The sequence below is a fragment of the Pseudopodoces humilis genome, chromosome 3 (genome assembly GCF_049639895.1).
Source record: "Pseudopodoces humilis isolate 2021_Gansu_Grassland_sample_001 chromosome 3, ASM4963989v1, whole genome shotgun sequence".
In the NCBI taxonomy this organism is placed as follows: domain Eukaryota; kingdom Metazoa; phylum Chordata; class Aves; order Passeriformes; family Paridae; genus Pseudopodoces; species Pseudopodoces humilis.
The window spans coordinates 53,713,503-53,738,279 of NC_142202.1; the positions used below are offsets into that span (position 1 = coordinate 53,713,503).

The 24,777-nt window shown below is 38.1% G+C and overlaps 1 protein-coding gene across 5 annotated transcripts in view; it reads right to left on the reverse strand.

The window, feature by feature from the left end:
* Positions 1-19,972: 19,972 nt before the first annotated feature.
* Positions 19,973-24,777, reverse strand: part of ZDHHC14 (zDHHC palmitoyltransferase 14) — a 92,844-nt gene continuing 88,039 nt past the window's right edge. For 3 of the 5 annotated variants that reach the window (XM_014263564.2, XM_088052563.1, XM_005518423.3), the window contains one exon: positions 19,973-21,223. In XM_014263564.2, coding sequence (XP_014119039.1) covers positions 20,822-21,223 — 402 coding nt within the window. In that variant the 3' untranslated portion in view covers positions 19,973-20,821. The remainder of the gene's footprint in view (positions 21,224-24,777) is intronic. The other 2 variants (XM_014263565.2, XM_005518424.3) reach the window with 1 other exon arrangement.

Sequence of the window (24,777 nt, forward strand, 5' to 3'; positions counted from 1 at the left end):
CACAGCCTTACTCAAATGCTTCACAGCCAAATCTTCAAAATAATTTAAGCACCAGACTTATTTAATTGCCTGCACTCCTACAAAAACTGCCGGAGCAGGTAGCAGGTGCCCACTATCTTTGCAGAGCTGGTCATTACTGGGTAGATGTGCTGGTGTAGAATCAAAGATATGAGCAGTCCATCTCCAGGACTTGAAGGGAGGTTGTAGAAGAGCCCAGCCATACCCATCACCTCAGCCCACGGCCACAGGCAGGTGGAGCACAGCTCAGGTGCAGCGTGCTATGAGCAGGTGCCAGCACATATCTTGGGCAAGAGCAGGACACGTGCAAGGTGTTCAGATGTGACAGTGACAGGTCCTGAAGCAACACCTCAGACAACAGTAACAGCCCCATACAGATGGATAAATATCCCGAGGAAGCTGTCAGGGAGTTGCCATGGGGGAAACCTCCTACATAGCATAGAATCCTGTACTAGGTCTTGTAAGGTCCCAGATTTTCCCAGCTCTTGGGGAGGTTCCTATGGTACATCAGTTCCTGCCCCAGTGAGGGACTGTGGTGCCGTCTGCTGACAGAGATTTTGTCCCACAGCTCCCCCCAGGCCTCTTTTTGTAGAAGGAATGATCTGGTCCCAGATAATGTTTCAGTTCTCACACCTTGGCAAACAAAAGCCAAAGTGTGCTGCTTTGACTAATAATTCACAAGAAGAAATAACTCACTGTCTCAGAAGCAGGGTTTGGGTAAGCTGTTCTTCACAGAGGCTATACTGCATCCACACTAATAGGTTTATGTGCATTAAACCCCATTAATTTTATATGACAAATTATACTCTGTAATACCCCATAAATTCATATACTCATATCAACTACATGGGTAATAATGTGAAAAAAAACCTGCAACCTGCAATATGAATGTTGTCCAGCCTCATGCGGAAGGGCATTCTGCTTCACAGTGGGTTTGCAATCTGTTAGGACTCAGGTTGGCTCTGAAGTGCTAGTTACTTAATTGAGTTTAACATTTGGGAAGGCAGGAACTGCAGCAGGAGGCGACAGCACAGTTTGGCAGAAAGGAAAATGAAACTCCAGGCTCAAAAATAAAGTAAGGATGGGATATACTAATGATCTTCCTTTGTTAATCTGAAGTTCTCTCTTGCAAATACACCCTGAGAAGACTCAACCCTTTTCAGCATCTACTGCTTGTCACCTAGAGAAGGTGGAATACAAGACTTTCACCATTAGATAAATAAGCATGGCTTTTTTACTGTCTTTTATAAGAACCCAGAGGGAGTCTGGAACAATTCCCCAGGCATGCATTACTGAATATGGCAAAGTGATAGGGAAAAAAGGTAACAAATCAGTCCTGCTAAAAGTAAAGCTGTTTCAGAGCACAAGGTTTTAGGTGCTTTGCTAAGGGAACACCTGCACAGACACTTGATTGAACCTCACATTCCCTAGCTTGGGAAAAAATGGTTGTATTGCATGGTTAGTGCTGTACACAACCTAAACCACTGCCTTCTGCTGAGGATACATTGGGAGCACTCATTTATTCTGCTTCTATTCACCAAGAAAATTACTTGTTCAAACAAAACTATTTGGTTCACTGGGTAGTGATGGAATTAGTCCAGCTGGGTATCTGTGCAGCAGAATGCACCCCTTTTTTAAAAAAATGCACTGCAAAAAAACTGGCAAGTGTCATGCAGAAAGGATATGAAAACACTGATTTTTTGCTTTTTAAAAATTGCTTTGAGATCAACAAGGCAAGCAACCACAAGGCAGCCAAACCCTTCTTGCCCCAGTTTCTTGCTGCCCTGGGAGGAAAGCCTGAGTATTTCTCCCAGAGCCTCCCAACACTGGTGGTCAGCCTTCTGTGCCCTCCTGATTACAAGGTCTTATTTCGCTACAAGGAGGCACCAGAGGAGAGGGAAGGAAAAGCATGGGCATAATTAAAGCTCCCTGGAATTCAACTACATTAGTGGAACCCCTGTGGATGTATAGACATGTACTCTAAGAGCAAATAACACATCAGAGGCTGAGCACAGGGCTTGGGTGACAGATACCGGCTGTTGCCACCACTGCACAAATATCAGAGGGCCAGAAGCCAAAATGACATTTGCACTGCTTGTAGACCCTAATTAACACTGCAGCTTTCCCATGCAGGCACTGTGGAGACATTAATGTATATTCTCTCAGCCTCTGTGGAAGAGGGCTTTGTACATTGCTACATTTAAATGCTTGCATGGTTAAAGCTCTGCAGTTCTATTGCTGGGCAGCTGCCCAGAAGGAGGTACCCCAGTTCAGCTCCAGTGATTTAACTGGAGGCAAGTCCTGGAGAAAGTGGTTTCTGGAGACAGCCCACGGTGTCCTGAGCTTTGCTCTGAAGAGGAATGATCTGCAAGGAGTGCTGCTCTGCAGAACTGGCCCTGCATCCGTCTCTACGTGCAAGCAAAATTCACTAATTCACCTAAATTCACTGATGACCTCGTACCATAGACAAGCAATGTACCTGCTTGCTGTGCCTCAGAAGGCAAAGGAGAAAACAAACCAAACAACAACAAAATATTTAATATGGAGGTCAAAAGTAAGAAAACAAAGTATTTGAAAAATTATTTTTGGGGAGGAAACACGTACTGACTAAGCTGGGAAAACCACTATCACATGTATGACAAATTCCAAGATCTTAGTGGGAATAAAAAGCACTGGAAATTTCTAGGGAAACACAAAGCCACCTTTTTATATATGTTTTTTTGAATGAAAAGAGAACACCACCATCCTGGATGTTATGAAATGTCATCAGGTTTCATATCTTGGGCCTGCCCTTCCTCTGAGATATTATTTTCTCACTTTTCTCATGGCAGGACATAGTGCAGCTTCCTTCTGGCCCCTGCAATCAAATGTGACTGGATTAAACAGATCCACTTTAACATTTAAACAGATTAAACCTGTCCACTGCTCTGGTTCTATGTTAGATGTTAGATGTTAATTAAGCCTAAAGAAGAGGCAAAGTTTAAATTTATAACTTGAAGTAACACATAATTCTACTTCTGAAACTTGCTCTGACTTTCTATTTTATTAATTGTAGAAAGACACCTCTAAAGGATTAAAAGAATCCCAAATAATAAGGAAATAAAGAAACAGGAACTTTTTAATGTAAAACCAGTCCTGATTGAGTTAATCTAAATGATTTATTAGGACACTACAGATGCCACCTCTTCTGTTCCCAAGGAATAAAATGAAATAAATAATTTTAATTAATTTATTTTTATAATGTCACAACTTCAAATTAATTTCATTTTGAATAGATTTGATCTACTAGTAGATTTTTAGCGAACAAAACTGTGATATTAGTCAGAAGTTTTCTACAGAACAGTGTTTACTTTTACACTAACACTAGTGAAAAGGAGCAGTAAAAACTACTCTTTTCCTAAAGTTTGCTGAGATTACTTATAGAGGTTCACCATAGTTTTCCAGATTTTTTCAATAAGAAAGAAGTTATTCATTTCAGTAAGCTAATTTGTATAGAGCAAATGCTTCAGAATTAAATAAAACTCAGTGAACTGTTGGTATCTTTTCTTGTTCATTTGGGCATTTGGAGAGCAGTTGCAAGCCAAGCAGATACAGCTGGTCCTCATTCCCTTGTGTCTATTGCAGGCATGCAATGTGCACCTTTGGCTGACTGAAATCAAACCCCTCCTCTCTTTGCAATCTATTGGCTTATCAAAATAACCCAAACAATCAAAAAACCCCAATAACCAAAAAAAACCACACCCCAACAGCAAACCAACCAACCAACCAACCAACCAACCAACCAACCAACAGATCACAGAAAATACTGTCTTACACACTCCTAGGAAATAGCAGTAAGGATTGAGAAAGCTAATTAATAACAAGGGTAGCTACAGCACAGGCACACGTTCACCTCTGGATAACCACAAAGGTAAGGAAGGGGTCATAGTTAATGGGATAGTTGAAACTTGCTGTCCACATTGGGGACAGTGCTAGACTGCGAGGGAAAGAAGCTGGAAGGACATTTGTCTTCCCTTTCCTATTTTGCATCCAGTAAGGACACCCCTGCCACTGGTACAACACCATTTAATTCCTGCTTCTCAATTCTCTCGGCATACACATCTGCCAGACATTGGCAAATACACTTGATCTCTACCAACAATGAGACAGCCTCGTTCAGGCCACAGCCCAAATATCAGAAGTCAGAATATTTCCTCCTCTCTTCCAACTCCATGTGCTTAAAAAGGGACTGGCTTAGATTCTGGCTTGCACAGTCACTGCTTTGAACTACCCTGGCAGCACTAAGAGTCTCTAAGGCTGATGTCATTGCAAGGTCTCCATGCTGGAGAGTAAATCTCCAGTGGCACCATGACTGTGCAGCACCTGCATCACATTCCTCTTGGATGAGGTAGTGTGGATCCTCACACTCTGCCGGCTCTTTTCTGCAGCACTGGATTCCTGCAAATATTCGCAGATAAACCTGAGCTGCAGCAATTTGTAGGACACCAACCTGCTACTCAGAGCATCAGGAGAGCTCACAGCTGTCACTGGTTGAGGCAGCAGAGGGAGTAAAGCAATTTTTGTGCATTCTCCCCCCAGAGCTTTACTATCCCGCCTATGACCAATATGTAGGATCCATAAATAAGAATTCCATAAAAACTGTTTCAGGTATGCCTCCAGAAAGTGCTTCTGTTATGCCTTGGAGAGACAGCTGGGAGAGGAAAGACATGATTTCAACACCCTGGCATGTCTGAATCCTGTGCAACTCTTGGGAATCTGAAGGACAGATTTATAATGAAGCAAACAAAGCTGCACCAAGATCTTCTGAACCTGGACTGCAATCTGTCCACACAGATTCTGGGTGAGCAGGAAAAGATTTCAGCTCGGTACAGAATCATGTGGCTTGGCAGACACTGCAGAAACGTTGCCTGGAAAAGTCTGGCAGAGCCAGAGGTTCTCAGTTCAGTTCCTAGACTGAAAATGACTGCTCTTCCTTCTGCTAGTGACTGATAACATCTTTATGGCAATAAAACAATTTTTTTCTTACTGAGGCAACAAAGCAAAAATCAAATTATAAATTTCGGCTTCTGTTAAGTCTACTACAGCAGCAACAGCAGCAGCAAACAAGAACAGCTCATTTTTTAACAGACTACTAACAGGAAGTTAAAAAATTGCAGGTGGTCTGAGAAACAGACTTTGGAAACCATTATTTTAGCTAGCATTAGTTCCCTGTATAGCATCTAACACATGGTCAAAGTTACCACAAGCTTTTGTTCAGCAGCATACCATAGGAAACACGTTCTACTTTAGAAATACAATGCCATTTTGCATTATATACTAATTAACAATATAGTATTTACTTAATTTATCAATTTGTTTCTTTGTAAGTATAATATAATAAAGTAAACTTCAACTGAAGTGCAAGATTGTCACATTTTCCCTTCTCCATTCAGCATCCCTGTGAATGGAGGCAGTTTAATGCCTGATGACAACTCAGGAACTCTGCTGACTGTAACCTGCCATGACTATCAATATCAGATCATGTTTATCTACACAAAAGTAGAGCTATTACAATGTGTTTAGGTGTAGGTACATGTGTACATATGCAAGTAGTAAATTTATGTGTGAAAATTTTTGTGTGAAAAATACTTGATCCCAAACAAGTCTATAACGTGCTATAACATACACTTAAAGCACATCACATATAGCACATATTAATCCAGCAACTTGGAGCACCTGGGGACTGCAGAACATGGTGACCTTGAACTCCAGAATTCTCATGTTCAAAATCACTGGTACATGTATTCATTGAAGTAAGCAAATTTAAGCAAATACAATTCCTCTCTGGAGGGGAGGGAGGGAGCAAGAAACCACATTTTACGTATGAGGAAACAGAAGATTATGAGAAATTGCTTTTCTGTCTGGGAACTATCTTTGTATTGTAACACAACATTAGTTCCCAAAATGAACTCAACCAGTTTGTAGAACATTTGGTACAGTAAACATGATGACAATAAACAACTTGCTTGAGATCACACAAAGCAAGTCAGCCATCCAGTTTCCTGAGTCCTACGACTCAGTCACGAAGCGCAGATTTGCACGGCACACTTGCTCCAGATGACTGGCTCTGCTGACTGAACACCAAGATTAATTAGCCTATGATTACTGTGCCTTGAATGGTTCCCAATCTTGCAAAAAAGAAAAAAATAAACCCTTAGTGCTACTGCCTTGTATTCAAAAGAGGGCTTTCATCTCAGCAACAGACAACTTGTAAAAATCATGAGGTTTGAGTGTGTGTGAAGCATCAAGTTTTCATAGCAACGACTATTATAATTTTGAGTTTCCTACTTTTTTTTTGTTTCCAATTCTCTGCGTAATTGATAGCTTCAGCAAAGCGGCCAGTTCAGAGCCCTGCTGTTTCCAGGCCAGTGATGATTTTACAGGATTTTTGAGGACTGTTCTTCATCTCTGCTTGCTGAGACACCAGGCTTTTCAGAAGTTTTCTGCTGAGGGCTGAGCTGAACCAGAACCCAACATGCATTCTAGGTTCTACCTGTCTTTCATACCTCTCTCTTCCTCTACAACTATCTCATCAAGCCATTTGTAAATAATTGAAATTGCTTTGGAAAAGACTGAACTGTTGGAAGTGCAGTTGCCTGTTTAGGTCAGGAGGTACCTGTACCCAAAATTTCTTGCATACACACCTCTCGTCTGCTCCTTAGAGCTCCCTTTCAAATCCTCTGAACACCCTTAGAGCACTGGATGAACCACGAGGCACACGCTACCTGCCAGTGAAAAGTAACGCCCTTCTGGCCCTACACAGCCTCTCATCAAACAGAGATGTGTTTAATGCTGCTTAATTCCAGTCCTCTGATAAATAAATAAATAAATGCAGCAAAAAATGTCTCATATAAGCAGGCTGCATTTCAAGTATGTGAGAGGAGGGAGCTAAGAACCCCTGAACTGACCAGTCTGCATCCTCAGACTTCTGCTGGGGCACCTGAGCCCCAGGATATTTCACCACAAGTGGACTCAGCACTTACTGCAGCATTACTGGGGACCACTGGTGCTCCCCATGACTGAGAAGGGAGCCTGAAGGACTAAATGAACACTGCAAATCCACAAGTACTTTGCAAATGGTGGGTGGCTTGAAATTACACATTATGTTCCATTTGGTTAGGCATTTGTTATTTACGCTATTTTCTCTGGGGTGAGAGCAGGGGATGTGCTGCTTTTAAGGTCCTTTCCACAGAGCAATCAGGAGGCAGCTGCTGGAGCATAAAATTTGTTTACTCTGTGCTGAGCAAGCAGAACATGCATGTAAAAAGCAAAGCACAGACTCCATATATCCAAATCATTTCAGCACAACACGTCCTAAAGTGCAGAACTACGTACAAATAACCTTACTTAAACCAGGTAATAGCTCATGCCTGTAGAAATACATGTTTCTTCTTTATTCCATCCCTTTCCTTCTCCCCTTCTCCTTCCCCATCATGTCTCCCAACACACCTTCACTTATGAATTATCTGTGCTGTACCAAAACCTTATCAGAACTGTATTATGAAGACAAGTTTTCTTTCAAGAGAATTATACCAGTTGTATGAGGAATTTTGGATGAAATGGTATCAACAGACTGTCACAACCAGCATCCACTGAAATTATTATCTTCCATTATCAGCCACTAAAATGATTATCTTCCATTACTTTCCCCATGCTTTCAGGTAAGATAATAGGATCTAAGTACTTGTTCAGATTTTCTTCACTTTTATTGCATCTTAGGAAAAAAATACCAAAATAAAATCAAATCCAATAAGATGTCCTGGATCTTCTCTAAGACGTCCATTGAAGACCTTTACAAGCAGAATTAATAAAGCCTTCCTAAACAACTACAGTTTCTTATTTTTACAGAGCAGCTCCAAGTGTCCCATGGAAACAGTGCAGAACATGGCTCAAGCAAGCAGAGCTGGTAGCAGTTCCTCAGTAAAGATTTGGGGCTCAGAGTCTCAGATTTGGCTTTCCATGGGGTTGCTGCTGGTCCAGTGAGAGGTGGGAGAGGGGGAATGAACACGGTCAGAGAGCTGGAGCATCACCAGAGGAAACCAGCAGCACCTTTGCCCAAGGAGAACTCGGGTGCCAGTGCCAAGGAAAGCGCTGCCTGACCAACATGCCCCCAAGAGCCATGACAAGAGATAATGGAAACCAGTCACCTTGTGGGAGATTTAATTTAGACTCTAAGAAAATACAATTTAAGATTTAATTGAGACCCTAAGAAAACACGTCTAATGAATTCAGGCTGCTGAAGCAACAGAAGGCGAGAGCCTGGAGAGTCACCCTCATTAAACATGAAATAACCACAAACAGTTCAGATGTAACTGAGACAGGTATTGTATGTCTTGAGACATAAGGACAGACTAGAAGCCTTCAGGGTCCCTTCCAGCAATAACTTTTCTCAGTAACTATTTCCTGAATTTGATCTGGGGTTTAACACTCAACCCATATATTTTGTTTTCTGGGAGATATAGCCTACTGCAGTACTAACATCTGTTGGATGACTTGATTGGGCCACACACCTCTAATTTAGTTTCCTCACAGTGAAAATGGGAGTAGGGAACATAAAACATCCTTAAAAAACATTTTTCACTTCTTTTTAGAGCTAAACTTTCCATTCCCAGAGCCTAGAACATGGGTTAAATTAGAAAAAATGACACCAATTTCAAGACTGAGAGGCTTCAAGCAGAAAAAAAGTCCCCAGCTAATTTCCTGAAAGACACAAGACATTCTTACTTTCTTGGAAATTGTAAGAGACAAATAAGAACTCCAAATCCCAGAATTTACTGAAGACAACATTAAAGCAGCAAACAAGAGAGGAAAACAAAATGTAATCTATTTGCTGGGTCACACACTCATCTAACTCTCATCACTGCAGAGCACCACTGATTCCATAATTTAAAAATTGAACCCTGCATCGATGCAAACCTCTTTACTTAATTGTTCTTTTAAAACATTAACCTGAGGCAACGGTGACTCAAAGCTTGGCGGATAATGCAATAAAGAGATCAAATGAAAAGGGATTTTTTTTTCTACTTGTTAATCTTATTTAAATCTTAGCTGATCAAAGCCCTGGATGACGAAGTTTTGTGTAATACCATATGTAATAGCTTCCAACTTCTGTTACATGCAATGGGTAAAACTATCAACTGCTTAGCATATTTTGCAGCATTACAGGTAGATAGGAAAAGACTTCCAGATGATCCTGACTGCAGACAAAACTGGGGAAGTGGGGTCCTTTTTTTCCTCCTGGGAATTATTACAAAACTTCCCTATTCACACCATTTTGCTAATTTTGTCTACACATCAGATCCTAAAAAAAAGCAGTTATTTTTCTTTGATTGATAAATACATTAATTCCCAATGAAACTCCCATTTCAAGAACAAAGTGTTCACAACACAAGACATAGAGACCACAGCTTTGCACAGGTGGCATATGTGAAGTCACACTTTACAGTGGTTTTTCTTCAGTTTCACTAAAAGCTACACTGCAGTCTCCCCATATTCTTTTAAGGGGACACAATTACTGCATGGAAACTTTCCTTTTTAAGAAAACAGCAGCTATGAATTATACTTTATATATAGAATATATATATAATTATTATATAATTTTTATATAATATAAATATTTATATAATATATATAAATATATAAATTAATGGAGATGCATATTAAGATGACTAGATAATACATTTGTCTATAGCACAGATCCCTTCTGAAAATACACATTTTCACAGGAAAAGAAGCAGTAAATTTTCTGGAGGACTGAAATGGCACATCATTAAACACAACTGCACCAAAACAAGCAGTTATTCTGGAAGAAAAATGGAAAAAACAACATCAGTTTTTATAATCCAGTAGGTTTTAAATGCTACAATTAAACAGGGTTGTTGCTGTTCCTGTTACTACTAGATCTAGATGCATAATCCTACATCCCTGACATTATTTAATGTAGAATGAGGAACACTGAACAATGATGAAGAAAAAAAAAATACATCTGAAAGCAACAGATTTGCTTTAATAATGGGTGAATCATTTTTCTTTTTGTATGTGCCTGTTCACTCAAGTGTTAAGTATTTCCTGAATTATAGAACACATAACCTAGCTTCAGCCCTTCTGGAAAAACAGGTACTAAATAATTTACTGGTTGAGTCGTCCACCAAGCCACTTACACAAATCTGCTATCTTGAAGCTTTCAGCAGACTTTCAAACGAGCTCAAAGAATTACTTTAGATAAAACTCAGGAACACAGGGGAGCTGCAAAAGTATACTGAAAGAAGCTCTACTCTATGGCTTCTATTATTTGAACAGGAAAACAAAATCAGGTTCAGCATTACATGTGTGTGGATAAAAGTCCATGCTACAGTGGACTTGCTTGTAAAGAAAGTCAAAGCATGGAACAGACTATTTAAATTGAGCAGAATATTTAGAAGGGTCTTGTAAGGAAAGAGACTCAAGCACTCAGCCTGAGCTTGAGGGTGTGGATCCTCCTAAAAACCTTGAAACTACCAGAGAAGGATGACAGCAAGCTGTTGTATGGGGGGTGGAGATGGGCTTCTGTCAGTGTGCTGAGGGAAGGGCTGCTAAGGGAGCCTGAGGCAGGATGAAGGCAGCATCCCTGTGAAGTTCAGCAAAAGCCAATGCAGAGCACAGCAGCCGGAGCACAAAAAAACCCTGAAGCAACCTTGGAGCATACACATGTGTGTGTGTATCTATATCTACACATACATTAACATTACAAGGCTGTGGGAGATGGTCATGCTGCTGTGGCAAGAGAATCATAGAAAATACAAGTCTTGGGAAGGAAACCAATACCCTTGAAGTGGAAAGAGTGAGGCAATATATTCTTCCATCACCTAGCTCAGAATCAAAATCAGTGTCTTTTCAATTTAGAAAGCAAATGCAAACACAAAAATGAGTAGTGATGGCAAGTGACAGTTAAGTGTAAGTAATAAAGGTGAGTGTGGCCAAAAAAAAGGCCTCCTTTAAAAATCCTAGAATGTAGAGCAGCTCATTTCCCATGTCAATTGGATGCACTTTTTTGTTTTTTAAATGTATTTCATTGACAAACCCAATACAATCTTCTTATTCCCTAGTCTTTGAAATTCATGCAACCATGAGGAAACCTTTTTCAAGTCATGCATCATCAGAAAAAAATTTCAATGTACCTACTCACTTGACCATAGATATAACTGCATCTTTGTTATTCCTGTGTTCACTGAGGAAACTAAAAAAGACAAGTAGGGAAAAAACCCGCACATATAAAGTCCTGTCTCAAACAGAAGACATGACACTTGAGGCCCTGTAGAAGGCTACAGACCTCACTAGTTTCCACTCTAAAAACTGAACATTTGAAACTCCATTTATAGCTGATCCCTCCTTGAAAGAGCTGCAACTAGAACTGGAAAGAGAAACACAGCTAAATGTTCCATTAGATTGAAGTTCCTAGTAGGACATCTTGTTCTAGAACCAAATCAGAAAAACAGAGCAGAATCAAGAAACTAGAATAAAGGAAGTGCAGGAGAAACTAGAGGTAAGTATGATACTCAAGTAGCAGAAAAAAAGCCTGGAAAGATTTCCTGCTCCTTGTTTGGGGCAGAACTGTAGCCAATTGCATTGCCTATTAGAAAAAGATTTAACATTGAGCACTAAATAAAGCAGAACACTGCCTGAATCTGTGAGGACAGAAAAAGCACCTCATATCTACATGATGATAATGTCTTGGGACAACACCAGGCTTTGTGAAATCAGCTAAACACCTTACCAAGGCACCAAACCTGGATATTTGTTTGACTTCTGATCTGGGTTATACCTTATCGAATATAATAGGACAGAATATTGAAAAGCTGTGTTTAAAAAAAAAAAAAAAATCAAACAGACTTTCTACACTGAGAAATAGTACACTGGGCTTTTAATCTATCTTGCTCATAAAATATGGCTCATTTAATAACAAGAGCCTGCATGTCAAGAATACTGTTACATGAACACAGTTATTTGCCATTTATGTAACTCCTGAAATGATAAAACCAAAATAAATTATAAAAATGATAAAAAAATTACCGATGTGGGACTGCCTGATCTAGGTCAGAGATTTTGGCCTCTAAGCTATATTTTTCTTTTGGAAATTCCACTTCTTATCTAAACTTACCAGCACTCCCAAGACAAATATCCAGAATTGTGATTTCACATGAAGACATGCATGTGGTTATATTTCTAAATTACTTACAAATTGTAAAATTAATCTTAATAACTAATCATGTCACACTGCATGTCCTTTAATACCTATTAGTGCTCAAACATTTTATTATATAAAACTGCCTAATTATAACCCTGGGGAACCATTTGGAAAAATTTATTTTTATTTTTTTCCCCTGAGAAATAAGCAAAAGGTAGCTTCAGGAAAAATCAAGAAATTGATGCGTTTTGAGACTGATTACTTACAATGTGCTTTGGTACAGAATTCTCAGTATGAACAAATTGCTTCAACACAGATGTTCAAGCATGGATAACATCAACAGCATGCTGGGTCAAGAGCTAGTCTCTGGACTAAGACAAAAGTACTAACAAGTTGAAATTATTAGGCCTGCACATGTGCTTAATTTGCACACAGTCCTTGTGAATCACTTACCAGGCTGCATGCAGCATTCCTCACACACTTTCCTTTAATGAAAAGGCAGTACATCTGTCACTGAACTGGTGCTATTAACAACTTGTTGCTGTGTACCTCAGTGGAAAGACACTGAATTAAAGACTTTGAGGCTACCTCTTCACACTCACGTTGCTTTCCCATAAGCTGTAGTGTGACCACAGACAAACACAAGTTTGTGTGAACTCGATGCTGCTCGAATGAGACTAGATAAAATCCAACATGCTGCACCATGTTTCTGTTTTCTCTAACGCAATCCAACATTCTTTCCTTACAGTCAGTGGGAGAAATGCACCTCTTAAAGATTTTTAGGTATGTAATCTAATCAGTGCTCCTTAATTATCCTTGACATATGTGTCAGAAAAATTCTGTAGGATGCTATTGTCATTACAGCCAGCAGAAGCATGTAGGAAAAAAATTACACAACCGTAAGTCTTAAAACATGAATCCATTCCTTAGGCATCAGGATCACTAATTACTATGTCAAGGACGTAAGATCAGAACAACTGCCTGCTGAGCAGAGAGCAGAGGCACAAAACTTGCTATAATTCAGCAACAACATAAATAGCTGAAATAATACACACTTTAAACTCTTCAAATATACTTGCATAAATTAAAACAAAGTAGAAGCTATCTCCTTATAATAATTCATGTTAAGGCTTCCTGACTAACCAAACTGTTATGTACTAGAAAAGAGGCCACAAGATTTCTAGACAACAGGTCGTTAGAATGAACAGGCAGCTTATAGAGGAATATGATGTTACTGAAAGCTCATAGTTGAAAAGCATGTGTTAGTCTTGGATTTGACAAATTTCCAGGAGCATTTTTTGGACACATTGCCCATGTAAGAATTATTTTTTATTAAAGAAAACAACCTATGAATTCATAAAAGCTGATTTTGACATATACTAGGTTCTTGGGGTTTTGCTTTTGGTGAGTTGTTTTTTTTTTCAGGTAAGAAAGAGCACAATTTCAGCAGTATGAATCAGAGGAACAATACAAGTCAGCTGGAAAATCAATCTATGGTTATATCTGCTTTCAGAAGCAGTGAGTTTAATATGCATAAATTTTTGCAGCAAGACATTTGATGCTGTTCACCTCATGTCCTCACTGTACTTGTTCTGAGGACAGAAACTCTGGACCAACTCCAGTCTGGTCCTGTGAGAATTTGGATTGCATCAGGTATGCTGCTGGAACTTAACGTCTGGTTTATTTTCTATTTAAAAGAAATATAATCTGTTTCACAAGACAACTCCATGGAATGTGTCGAAGTGCTAAGCAGAGGTAATAAGAAAAAAAAATTCCAAACTGCATTAAAATACTTATGTGGCTACCTACTCAACCAAAGGCCAGAACAAACTCAGTCCCAGGCATTTATATCCAGAACATTCTCATCAAAACTTCTTGCTCCCTCCTCACCCATATATTCCTTTCCTGTAACATATTTTAGGCTGTCAATGCAAACTTTTTAGATTTTTTTTTTTGCAGTCTGGTTTCCTACATATATAGGTCAGTATGTGGAATCCAGAGCAAACCATCACATATCAACTGCATGAATCTATTGCTATTGTGAAGTCTTGTGGCAGAAGTAATAAAAATAGCATTCTGACTTTTCCCCCCTGATTTGTGTAAACTGTTTTTAGTAGTCCTGACTTATCCCATCAGAAGTTTACTAAATAATTGACAAACCAACCTACAATGTGCTACAGAACATTCATTTAGCGATGGAAGAAAATTTTAAATCTTTCACATAAGAGAAGAAAATATTCAAGAGTAAGACAAGAATATTAGAAACAGCTGCTACACATGTAATTATGGAATAAAGCATTTAACTTTGTTTTCTTCTTCACCCATAAATGTAGCAAAAGCGTGTACCTGCTCATGGCAGAGGTGTTAGAACTGGATAGTTAGAACTTTAACATCCCTTCCAAACCATTTTATGACACAGTGAATATAAAAATAACAGAAGAACTTTGAGATAATTTTTTAATATTTCAATTTCATATATATAATAAAATAAACATTAAACACCTACTGTTTATTTAAAAAAAAAAAAAAAAAGTGTTCCAAAAGATTGTGCAATCCAATTGTAGTCTCCAGAACCTGCAAAAACTATTTTGAACTTTATCATTTCAATTTAGGAAGAAAACCAAGGTACATAAAAATTATAGGTATCTTCTGCACGCTAGAAAATTAGCTGGTTAGCACTACAGAGCATGCTTTTAATTTTCTGTGACCTACATAGAAGGAAACTTAATACTTCACTAAAAAAAGAAAGTTTGTCTAGCTGCGTCCTTTCCATTCCAGCCAATAACCACCATCGTGTGCTCCACTACCACAAAGCATGTAGCAGGGCAGTCACATCAGAAATCCTGTAACCAATTTTCTGTTTTACTGCAATGAAGCTGTGGTTTGCCTGCAAAACTATGAAATCCTTGAATTATCAACTGTTTCCACAAATCCAAAATGTAGCCTCATACTAGCTACTATGAAGAACATGGAATAGAGAAATGAACTTCCATGTGTGAACTACAAGGCTACAAGAGCTCTCCTCACATCATGTATCATTCAGCCAAGTTGTTTTAAGTTGGTCCCTTCATGTCCTTTCTGCAACTACACCTAAATTCACACAGATAAGTTCCAGCAGCCGTTACCAGCTTTGGGTTTGAGGAGATTTAAATTATGGTTGGATTAAGCTTAGTTCTGTTTTTCCAGGTTTTCAGAAGTGGCAATGTAGCTAAAGTTGGGAAGTGCATAAAATACATCAAGATAACATTGTCACTAATGTTTTGTTGCCAGTGGAACTGACTTCATTTTATATTGCAAAGTAAATATATCTGTGTGGGACAGATCTTTCCAGTTTTCAAACCACAAATTTTATCTAGCCTATAGTCTTAATGCCTATTTGCACACTAATCACAGAAACTGACTGAATTCCAGGCTTCATGCTAAATTGGTGAAACTACTGCTTAGGAAAACACTTCACTAAAGGCATCACCAAGAAACATTAAACCATACTACACCATTCATTTTTTTAAGGCAATGGCACTTCTGGCATGGAAATACAAAATGCCCAAATGATTAACAGTATGGAAATTGAAAATGCTAAAGCAATTGCCATTTTTATCATAGTCAATGTCCTTATATTCCTGTCAAATTCTAAAGAGCCTAGGTTTTACCTGTTTTAGTATTTACAGATGTATTTTCAAAACAGAAACAGAGAAAGATGTTAAGGGAGAGGAGCTTGAGGGCAAACTAACTTCTCATACTTTCCTTACCATCTTCCTACAATTCCTTTCTCTCAAAAGTTTGACATTATTTTTTTCTAGAATGACTTTTAAGAAATTTCTCAGAAAAAAATATGAATACCAATGAGTAATTGTTATTTTGGGTTTTTTGAAAATATTGTTTGATCAATATTGTCAGCTGTCCTCATTTTTTTTCCCCTGAGGCTTTTTTGTTTATACCCCCTCCCTTTCCCTTCACAGCTTACAGGTAATTTTTCTTTTCCTCCATGTCACCTGATAATCTCTGTTCTGCTTTCACTCAGTCTTCTCCCTTTCATCTTCTTATTCCTGTCCTCCCTGACCTACCTTAGAAACAAACTCCTATTTAATCTCCTTAGAACATATAAACCTTGTTCTCCTCCCCAACTTGCCTTGTTTGTGGTGAACTTTCAAATTGTATAGTTGAATGTTAACAGACATCTGCCTTTTGGTGATGGAACTGAATTGCTGCAATGACTAATAATTAATCTAGATATCCACAGATTTAAATAGCTCACTTAATCTCATGAGCCTTTTGGTAGCCAGGCAGTGCACTCAGATGTCAAACTGCAACATCTTTGCAGGCAGGCAAGCAAAATCAAGGAGCCCTGACTCAGATGAATTCTGAAAACTAGGACTGCTCTAATTTAAGTGAACTAAATCTACATGCAACTGTGTAAAGCACATTTCATTCATATTTTGGGCCTAGGAGAATCTGAAAGTGTGTTGAAGTGTAGTACTTCATTTTATGTCACTCCCAAATCTCATCATTTGGGCAGCACCTGGCTTTTAAAACCAAGACTGAGAATGGTCCATAGTCAAACACACCATGTTCAGCTTCAGAGTAACACTGCTGATAAGGAGGGGAAGGGAGAGAGGAGTAAGTCAACAAATACACGACAGTTCCTTCATATAATTTAAACCAGTATATAACTAAAGTAAGCATTGGATCTCTCTACAACATTGCTGAGTTGTTCTTCAAGCTGTATTGAATTTAGGAACTAAAAGACAAATAGAAGCTCAGTTTTGTTGGCTCTCCAGTGAAGCCCCTTTGTTAGTATTTTGAACATTAGGCAACCATTTAGGTACTGTGAACTGTTACAATCTGTGAAACTGTGACTGGGAAAAAAAATAAAAAAGATCTGCATTATCACAAGTTGGTCATCACATTTGTAAGACATGTCTTTTAAATTTGTCTTACCCAGGTCTTATGTCTTTGGGTTTATGAGATCAGTTTGCTTCTTCTGGGAGCATTCACTAGGATTAACTGCAAAACAGCTGATCTTCCATCTATATTATTTTTAAGGCATGCAGAAATACATCTACCTGTATCATGAGTTAGCAGGAAGGGATGAGAAGTTGCCACAGGATGTACTATAATACAAAAATACAGTAACACTTGGACATTTATTACTGTTTAACTGCTATGAATATAAACTCCCTTTCAAGATAGAAATGTCTTTAAGAAATCACAAAAATAGCCTTTAAAAATTTTCTGAAGCACTGTATTTCATTCTACAAGGAAGGTTATATAGACAACTAGAAGGTGAAAATATTATTAAAAAAACCAAAGCAGAATAAATATTTTAAATCAGATAAACTAACCAGTTTTTACACATTCAAAGATTTTAGACTTTTAAGAAAAAAATATTTACTCTTCCAAAAATGTCAATTTTTATTCTAGATTTATAAATCAAACATGGAAAGAGTTACTTAATATTAATATACTGCAACAGAAAAAAAAAAATAGAAAAAACCCTGTGCAGTACTCACAAGAATTATAATTCTGGATCCTTATTATCCCTATGTGCATGCTCTGTCATCAAAATATCAACAATCAAATCTGTAGAGAAGGTGATGAATAGTTACTTTGCTGACTCATTTGAGATGAACACAAGTTCCAATGGAGGGAGTGCCCAGGACTGCAGCCAGGTGTGATGGAGGTGAGGGGAAGGGACCAAAAACCCTGTTAGAGGCATCTTTTTGATCAATCACTGACTGCTGTCAGTCAAAGGCTGCAATTACCGATCAGAACGGGTTAGGACTTAGTTCTGAAGCCCTCCAGCAGATGTCCTCGCAAGGCAGGCATGTCTGGGAGGTTCCAGATGTCACCATTTAAAGCAGACATGGGGAGGAAAAGAGACTTAAAATAGGGATGATACAAACCAGTATTCAGTGTATTCTCAAAAGCCGATTTTAAAAAACACAGGCAGCAAGTTTAGAAATAAGGAGTGTCCTCTTAAAAACTAAAAGAAAGTCACCTGAACAAGTACATGAAGCAGCGTATTTCCACCAATGTCTCATAATTCTTACATTTCATGTACACTTCAAAACAAAAGGTTCAAAAATGACGGTGAAAAGCACGAGCAGAAGGCAAACAGCATAAAGACTCTAATCCTGTCCCCCTCCCTTCCCTTTCATGTTAAAGCTGACACTGATTTTATTGTGCATAGAGCCTTCTTCACTACTCCCTAGTGGCAGTGACATACAAATGTTGTCACGAAGTTGGTATTCTTGGAAACATAAAATCGACCTGCTATTTCAGGGAAACTTAAAAAGAACAATTTCCTTAAAATAATCATCTTCATCATGACTTGTACAAATGGAAAGTTTTGATACCACATTAAAAATATTTGACTTGCCCTTCTAAGTAGTGAGTAATGCATCCAGAGTTAACTACCCACAGACACCTATGAGAGAAGAGAATGATTCATCACGTACTGGTCTACAAACTCGAAGCTGGAGATCTTTACCCAGGTCTGTCAGCATCTCCAGCCCTCAATCCATTGCCTGCTTTAATACAGATGTTCATAGCAAGAAGCTGTGTCGAGGAAAGGTGAAATCAAGAAGATGAGCATCACTGACTTCATCAAGAGCAGACAAAGAAGTGCTGAAACTCACAGCTTACTGGGAGACCAGCCAACTGGGACATGTCACTCACTACACTTTGGCTGGTGGAAAGAACTCTGGGCTGTCCCAGCTTCTGGAAAATGCTGGGAGGGTGGTTACAATAGCTGGGACAGACTTGTCAGCCAGAGTTTCTTCAGTGGCTCACATAACTGGGACAGATTTGTCTGCTGGAGGTTCTTTGGTGGAGCCATTATGGCACTTACAGACAGAAGACATTGCCATGTTCTACACACTGAATTAGGTCCAAGCTAACATCATCACTTTTAGCAACAGACTGCTCATGAAATCTTACAGGAGTAGGGATTTTGTCAGTATCTTGTCTGAATCTTCAATAGCATGGGTGAATGATTTTCTGTGGGCTGACTGTTCTCTATTTCAACAACCAAAGGTAAAAGAAAAAAGATTTTTAGCTTGGAGTTAGTGAATGACCATGGCCAACAATATAGAACTGTTACATTTCTTAACTGGCAAATACTTTCATGCCATAGAAACATCAGATAAAGCCCATTCAGGACATAATTTGTCCTAGGAATAGAAGAATCCAGGTTCCACACCCTGAAAAGCAGGTAAATACAGTATGAAAGCTATTACAGTTTTTCAGCTTAACTAAGGTTCTCTTCAGCTGTCACAAAAAAATACTTAATAAATTCTCTTTAACCTTTCAGTGGTAGTTTACTTAAATAAGCAAACAAAAAGCACAGAAGAATTCCATTAAATCAAGATTTCCATTTAAAATATCAAAGGACAAATACAAATGATGAACGATGGCTGGGAAACAGCTACAGACCATTAATCACTGAAGATCACTTCACTAAGCTCTGTCTTTGTCTTGACTCTGAAGCCCCTCACCCTTCAGCCACCCTGAATTCTAGGGCAAGCAGAGGTTAATTCTACTGCTTCCAAACAAAGACCTCCTATGGGAACAAATACACATCTCAAACAAAACCATGAAAAATGATGAAGCAATCCTAATTGTAACCAGCTATTCCTCCAGAGATTTAGTTTTATCATGTACACATTCCAGTCAAATCTTTATAAACTATGTCAACAAGTCATGATTTCCCCCTCTTTCCCCACAAAAACTGTGCAAGGATAACTGTACACGTCCACGAAATAGAGGATGTCATTTTATTGGATGTCCACAGGTAATTGTATCACATTAGGGAGTGGAAGAATCTTGTGTATGGCACAACACAATACCTCACTTAAACACTTAAACAGAAGGTTAAATGATATGCAACATGATCAAATCAGTAATTCATCATCTTCTAGGCACCACTGATTAATTTAAAATAAAATTTAATAAATTGAAAAAATATAGTCCATTAATTTGTTTGTTGTACTGTCTTTAAACGAAACAGCACTTTGAAAGTCACAAATAAAAAAGCAGCACTTTCTCTTAATACCAACACCACTGTAACACATACTGTAGCGTGGCATGCAAATCCACATCTGCAGTCTTTTGTTTTATTTTGTATTAACAAATGGAATGGTAATTTTCTATCTCAGATATTGGTAGCATAACATGTAAGTGCAGATCATTCTGGCCACAGGTGTGGTAAGCCGTAACAAGTGTGTATTACAAGAGCATAGAACACAGAGCATGACACTTACATCCAAGAATCTCTCTCTTTTGTACTGTACATGGTGTTTGTTACAGGCTGTCTTCCTATTCGCTGTACCCAAGCTTCAGGAAACGTGATTACTGACCTTTTCTGGTTTTATTTAAAAGTAAAATGCAGTCACCATCAAAACACAACCATTAACAACCTGGTCAAAAAAATGCCATAGCTCCATTGAAGAAAATAATGTCCTTTTAGTAGACTCCATTAAGTGATAAAGTTTCCAATACAGGCATGTTACGAAGCCTTACAGTGGTACTGCAGTGTCATTCCTGCTAAGCACAGATTTTTATAGACACCAGGAAATGAGGTGTGATGTTCAGAGAAGTTGTTCAAACTGAGCTAAGCTTTACGAGACCACGCACGGAGTCTTCATGCAATGAGTCCTGGCTGGCTAGACTCAGGACGTGCATTGTATGGCTGTGTGTAATAGGACTTCCACTTGGCAGCATCCCAGGGGGTGATGGAGCTTCTTCAGGAGTGAGAAACTGATGGCCTTCGTGCTCCTCTTTTAATGGTATGATGTCTGTCAAACCTGAATCTGATGTAAGATTTGGCATAGAAGATGGTGGTGTTGGTTGCCCTAGAGTCAGAGTTGCACAAGGCCCACTGATAGAAGTCTTTCCTGGTAAAGGGAGCTCTTCACTAGTTATGCTTGGCTCACTCTGTAGGAGGGGGGTGGCAGCAGCCTGCAAAACGAATTTAGTGCTCTGAATGCACTGATCTTGGTCACACTGTAGAATGGAAGGGCGTCAAAATCACGTAAGGCAAACAAAACAGAAAAAAAAAAGGAAGAATATGGATAAAAAAAGGTATGGAAAAGAATGGGATGTGAAGAGAAAAAAAAAGAAAGCCATTAGTATCATTCCATGGTTAGCCACCCAAACATCCCATTGCATGCTGCCCAGGAAAAAAAAATAAGAAAGGCATGCATAACTGAGCCAATGCTTTGGATTATTATTGAAGTAAATTATGATATATATTTACAGTGTTCATTTTAAAAAACACCTGGAAAATTTCCTCTTTTAACTGGTCTTCACATGTAGGAATTAACTAACCACCGACGTTTCCCAGAACAAGAATTCTTTTGACACAGATATCTTACACAGCTAATAATAAAGCTCTCTGAGTAAAATGTTTTTGCCTCACAATTTAAAACATTATATATGAATTCTAGAGAATGTCCTACACTATATTCCATACTCCAGAGGATGTGTAGAAACTATGCAGCACTGCAGATGCATCAAGATCAACCTTAATGATTTTTAGGCTGTTTCTTGATTAATCCTGAAAATGTGACAAATCGAGGTATAAAACACAAGTTTTCTGGCAATCACTGTCTCAAAAAACAAGCCAAATTCATCACTATATAAATCCAATTAAGCTCAGTGAGTGTTACCAGTAATTTTTTTTTGGCTCTACACTATTCCTAAGAACTGTTTATACAAAATTACCACTCATTCCTTGAGATGACAAGACAGGTATGTATTTCAGTAATATCCAGCTAGCTAAGTGGGTAGTATATCTACTGCCAAATTAAGTTTCTTTAACATGAATTGGCATGATTTTCAAGAGTTTCTAATGAAACAATATTTAATTCATAGCCTGATCATTTGTAACATTGCAGTTTTTCAAAATCTTGTTAGATTCATTTGCCATAATACTGTTCTGCTGGGTAAGAAAATCACTACAATCAGTGAACACAGCTACAAATGCAAAGAAGCAAGCAAGTGGAATAAAAGATATATCCAGAGAGGTAAGACATCCTATTCACTATTATTTCAAGTATTCTGTTAAAGCAGTATGTTCTGCTCTATGACTGACTTCTTAGATTTTTATCAAATTACTACATATTACAGATCCATCATCTGTTCAGATATTCCTGACCATAACCATCATTACCAACATTACAGCAATTCCCTAAAACGCCCATTTGAGTTTAATAAGCCACTGTGACACACTCTCTGAAAACTTATGGAAGACTTTTGCCTCCTTTATGGTATGATGAAAACCAGGAGTAACAATGCTTCCTCTGTTATTTTCTCCAAATAGGAGAAAATTAGGTTATCCAGTTTCACCACTGAATAGCTTAATGACGGATGCACACTTTCAGCAAGCTGCCTACTTGGTCATAATAGACAGGTAGTGTTTAAAACACATCTAAGTGGTTTAGGACTCCCAGACCAATTACTTTTGATAGGCAGAAGCTCAATCCTTAATCAATCCTTACTCAATCCTTACTTCTGCTTTCAGAAAGATAAACCGACTGTCCTGTTACATAAATTGAGTTCATATAAATTCCAAGCAATCTTTCCCCCACAAAATGATGAACAGCTTCAGCCAAACAACTAAAGTGGTTCCCTATCATTTCAGAGGGATTACTCACAGTCTTAAAGCCATAACCTTGCTTAAGTACCTTACTAAGAAGAAAACTGTCAGCATCTTTTAAAGTCAAGCTTTCAATTAGTAATTCAGTGTGAATAACTCATTCTTGATTAATATCCTGTTATTCACGCCTGCTTATTTAAATTAAAACTTCAACCAACCTTACTATCAGACCTTAAAAATATGTTAACTGAATTTTCAAACTTCAAAAAGACCAACAAAACCTATTTTCTCAAAAAGGCAGTAGCCTTTTATAAAGGAATGCTTACAATCACTAGGGTACACTGAAAACAAATAATGTTAGCAGCTGACTTACTGCTTTAGTGAACCTGCAGCTCTGATCTTCAAAAGGCAATCATTAACATGTTCCAGGCAATACAGGTACACAGCTTTGTATTAGCTGAATAATTGAACTCATTGTATAGTTTGAATTATTTTTTTTCTTAATAGAACTCTACTGCATTTCAGTCAAACCAATATAGAAAAGATAAAGCAGCCTCATAAAACTACTAGTGTTATGAACTTCAGGTGCTATATACCTCTTCATTTTCCATGCACTTGTCACTTCCCTAAAGCCTGTCCTTTCATTTAGATAAATTTCAGGTTTTCTTCTTGTCTGCTCAACAGTGATCAGCACAAAATCCTTAGGAAAATACAGGCTGTAAAGAGCTTTTGAAAGCAGGGTCTAAGCCAGAAAACGTATATGTGTTCTATGAGGCTCTCAAAAACAACTGATAAAAACACATAATATAGAGGTAAACTATTCTTGACTCTAAACAGCCAACACAAAAGTAAAGCAAGGAAATCAGATTTGTTCTAGGGTTGGCTTGGTGTTTTTTCCTCGATTTCATTATTGCACTCTTGACTGAATAAAATAGCTGCTACTAATCACATGAATTATCCAACATCAGAATTTCAAATGAAACAAAGAGAGCCCATGATTGTAAGAAAAAGGAAGATAAGCATTGAAATCTAAATAACTAAAAATCTACTCAAAAATTATTCCACCAGCATCTTCCTATTTCAGGTATGCTGACTTTATTCTTCACTTAAAATTTCCACTGTTTCAGAGAAACAGCAGATTCTGAAGGTAAGACAAGTTTAGTAAGTTCTACAAGTAAAAAAGTTGAACTAAATATATGCACAGAATTTTTTAAATATCTATTTCCACATAAAAAGGCACAAATTAAAGCAAATTGAACAAAACCTCGAATTGTGTTTATTTCACAAATAATAAATACAAACAACTAAAGAAAAATATTTTTCTTTTTTTCTAAAGAAAGTATGTTTTTTCTAAGCTACACAGAAAATACATGATAACGTTGTACACGGAAATCTATTTTTCACATTTCTAAATGTGATTACTTCAAAATAATCAGAATTATTTACTTTAAATATTAAATAAACTCAGTTTAAAATTTCCTAAATTATAGTAACATTAAAGAATTGTTACAGTTCTCAAAAATGGAGAAAAGCAGGTTGAATAGTCTCACAATCTCTGAATAAAGTACAAACAAAAAGGAGTTCAGAGGAGGCTTACAGTGGTATGGAGTTACAGGAAGGATGCTGAAATACCATATTCTGGATAAAGAAATGGGTGAAGAGTGGAGGGGTAGAGCTGTGTAACTGTTCCCAGCAGGTATAGGAGTTCACAATCAAAATCAATGTATTGGGGATATTGTGCAACAACTGAGCCACAAACCTCACCAAGCCAATGGCTTCACTGTCAAGCAGTACAGTGCATGAGGAGTAGATCTATGAAGGGAAACACTTCTGAAGCCAAACAGGAACCTGCAGCTGGCCCAGAGACTTTTACTTCAGATTGGAGACTGTTTGTTCTTATGGACTGAAAGTCTGAGAAAGCTTAGAGCAATTTGGGTGCATTCCAGAGGTGTATCTTCTT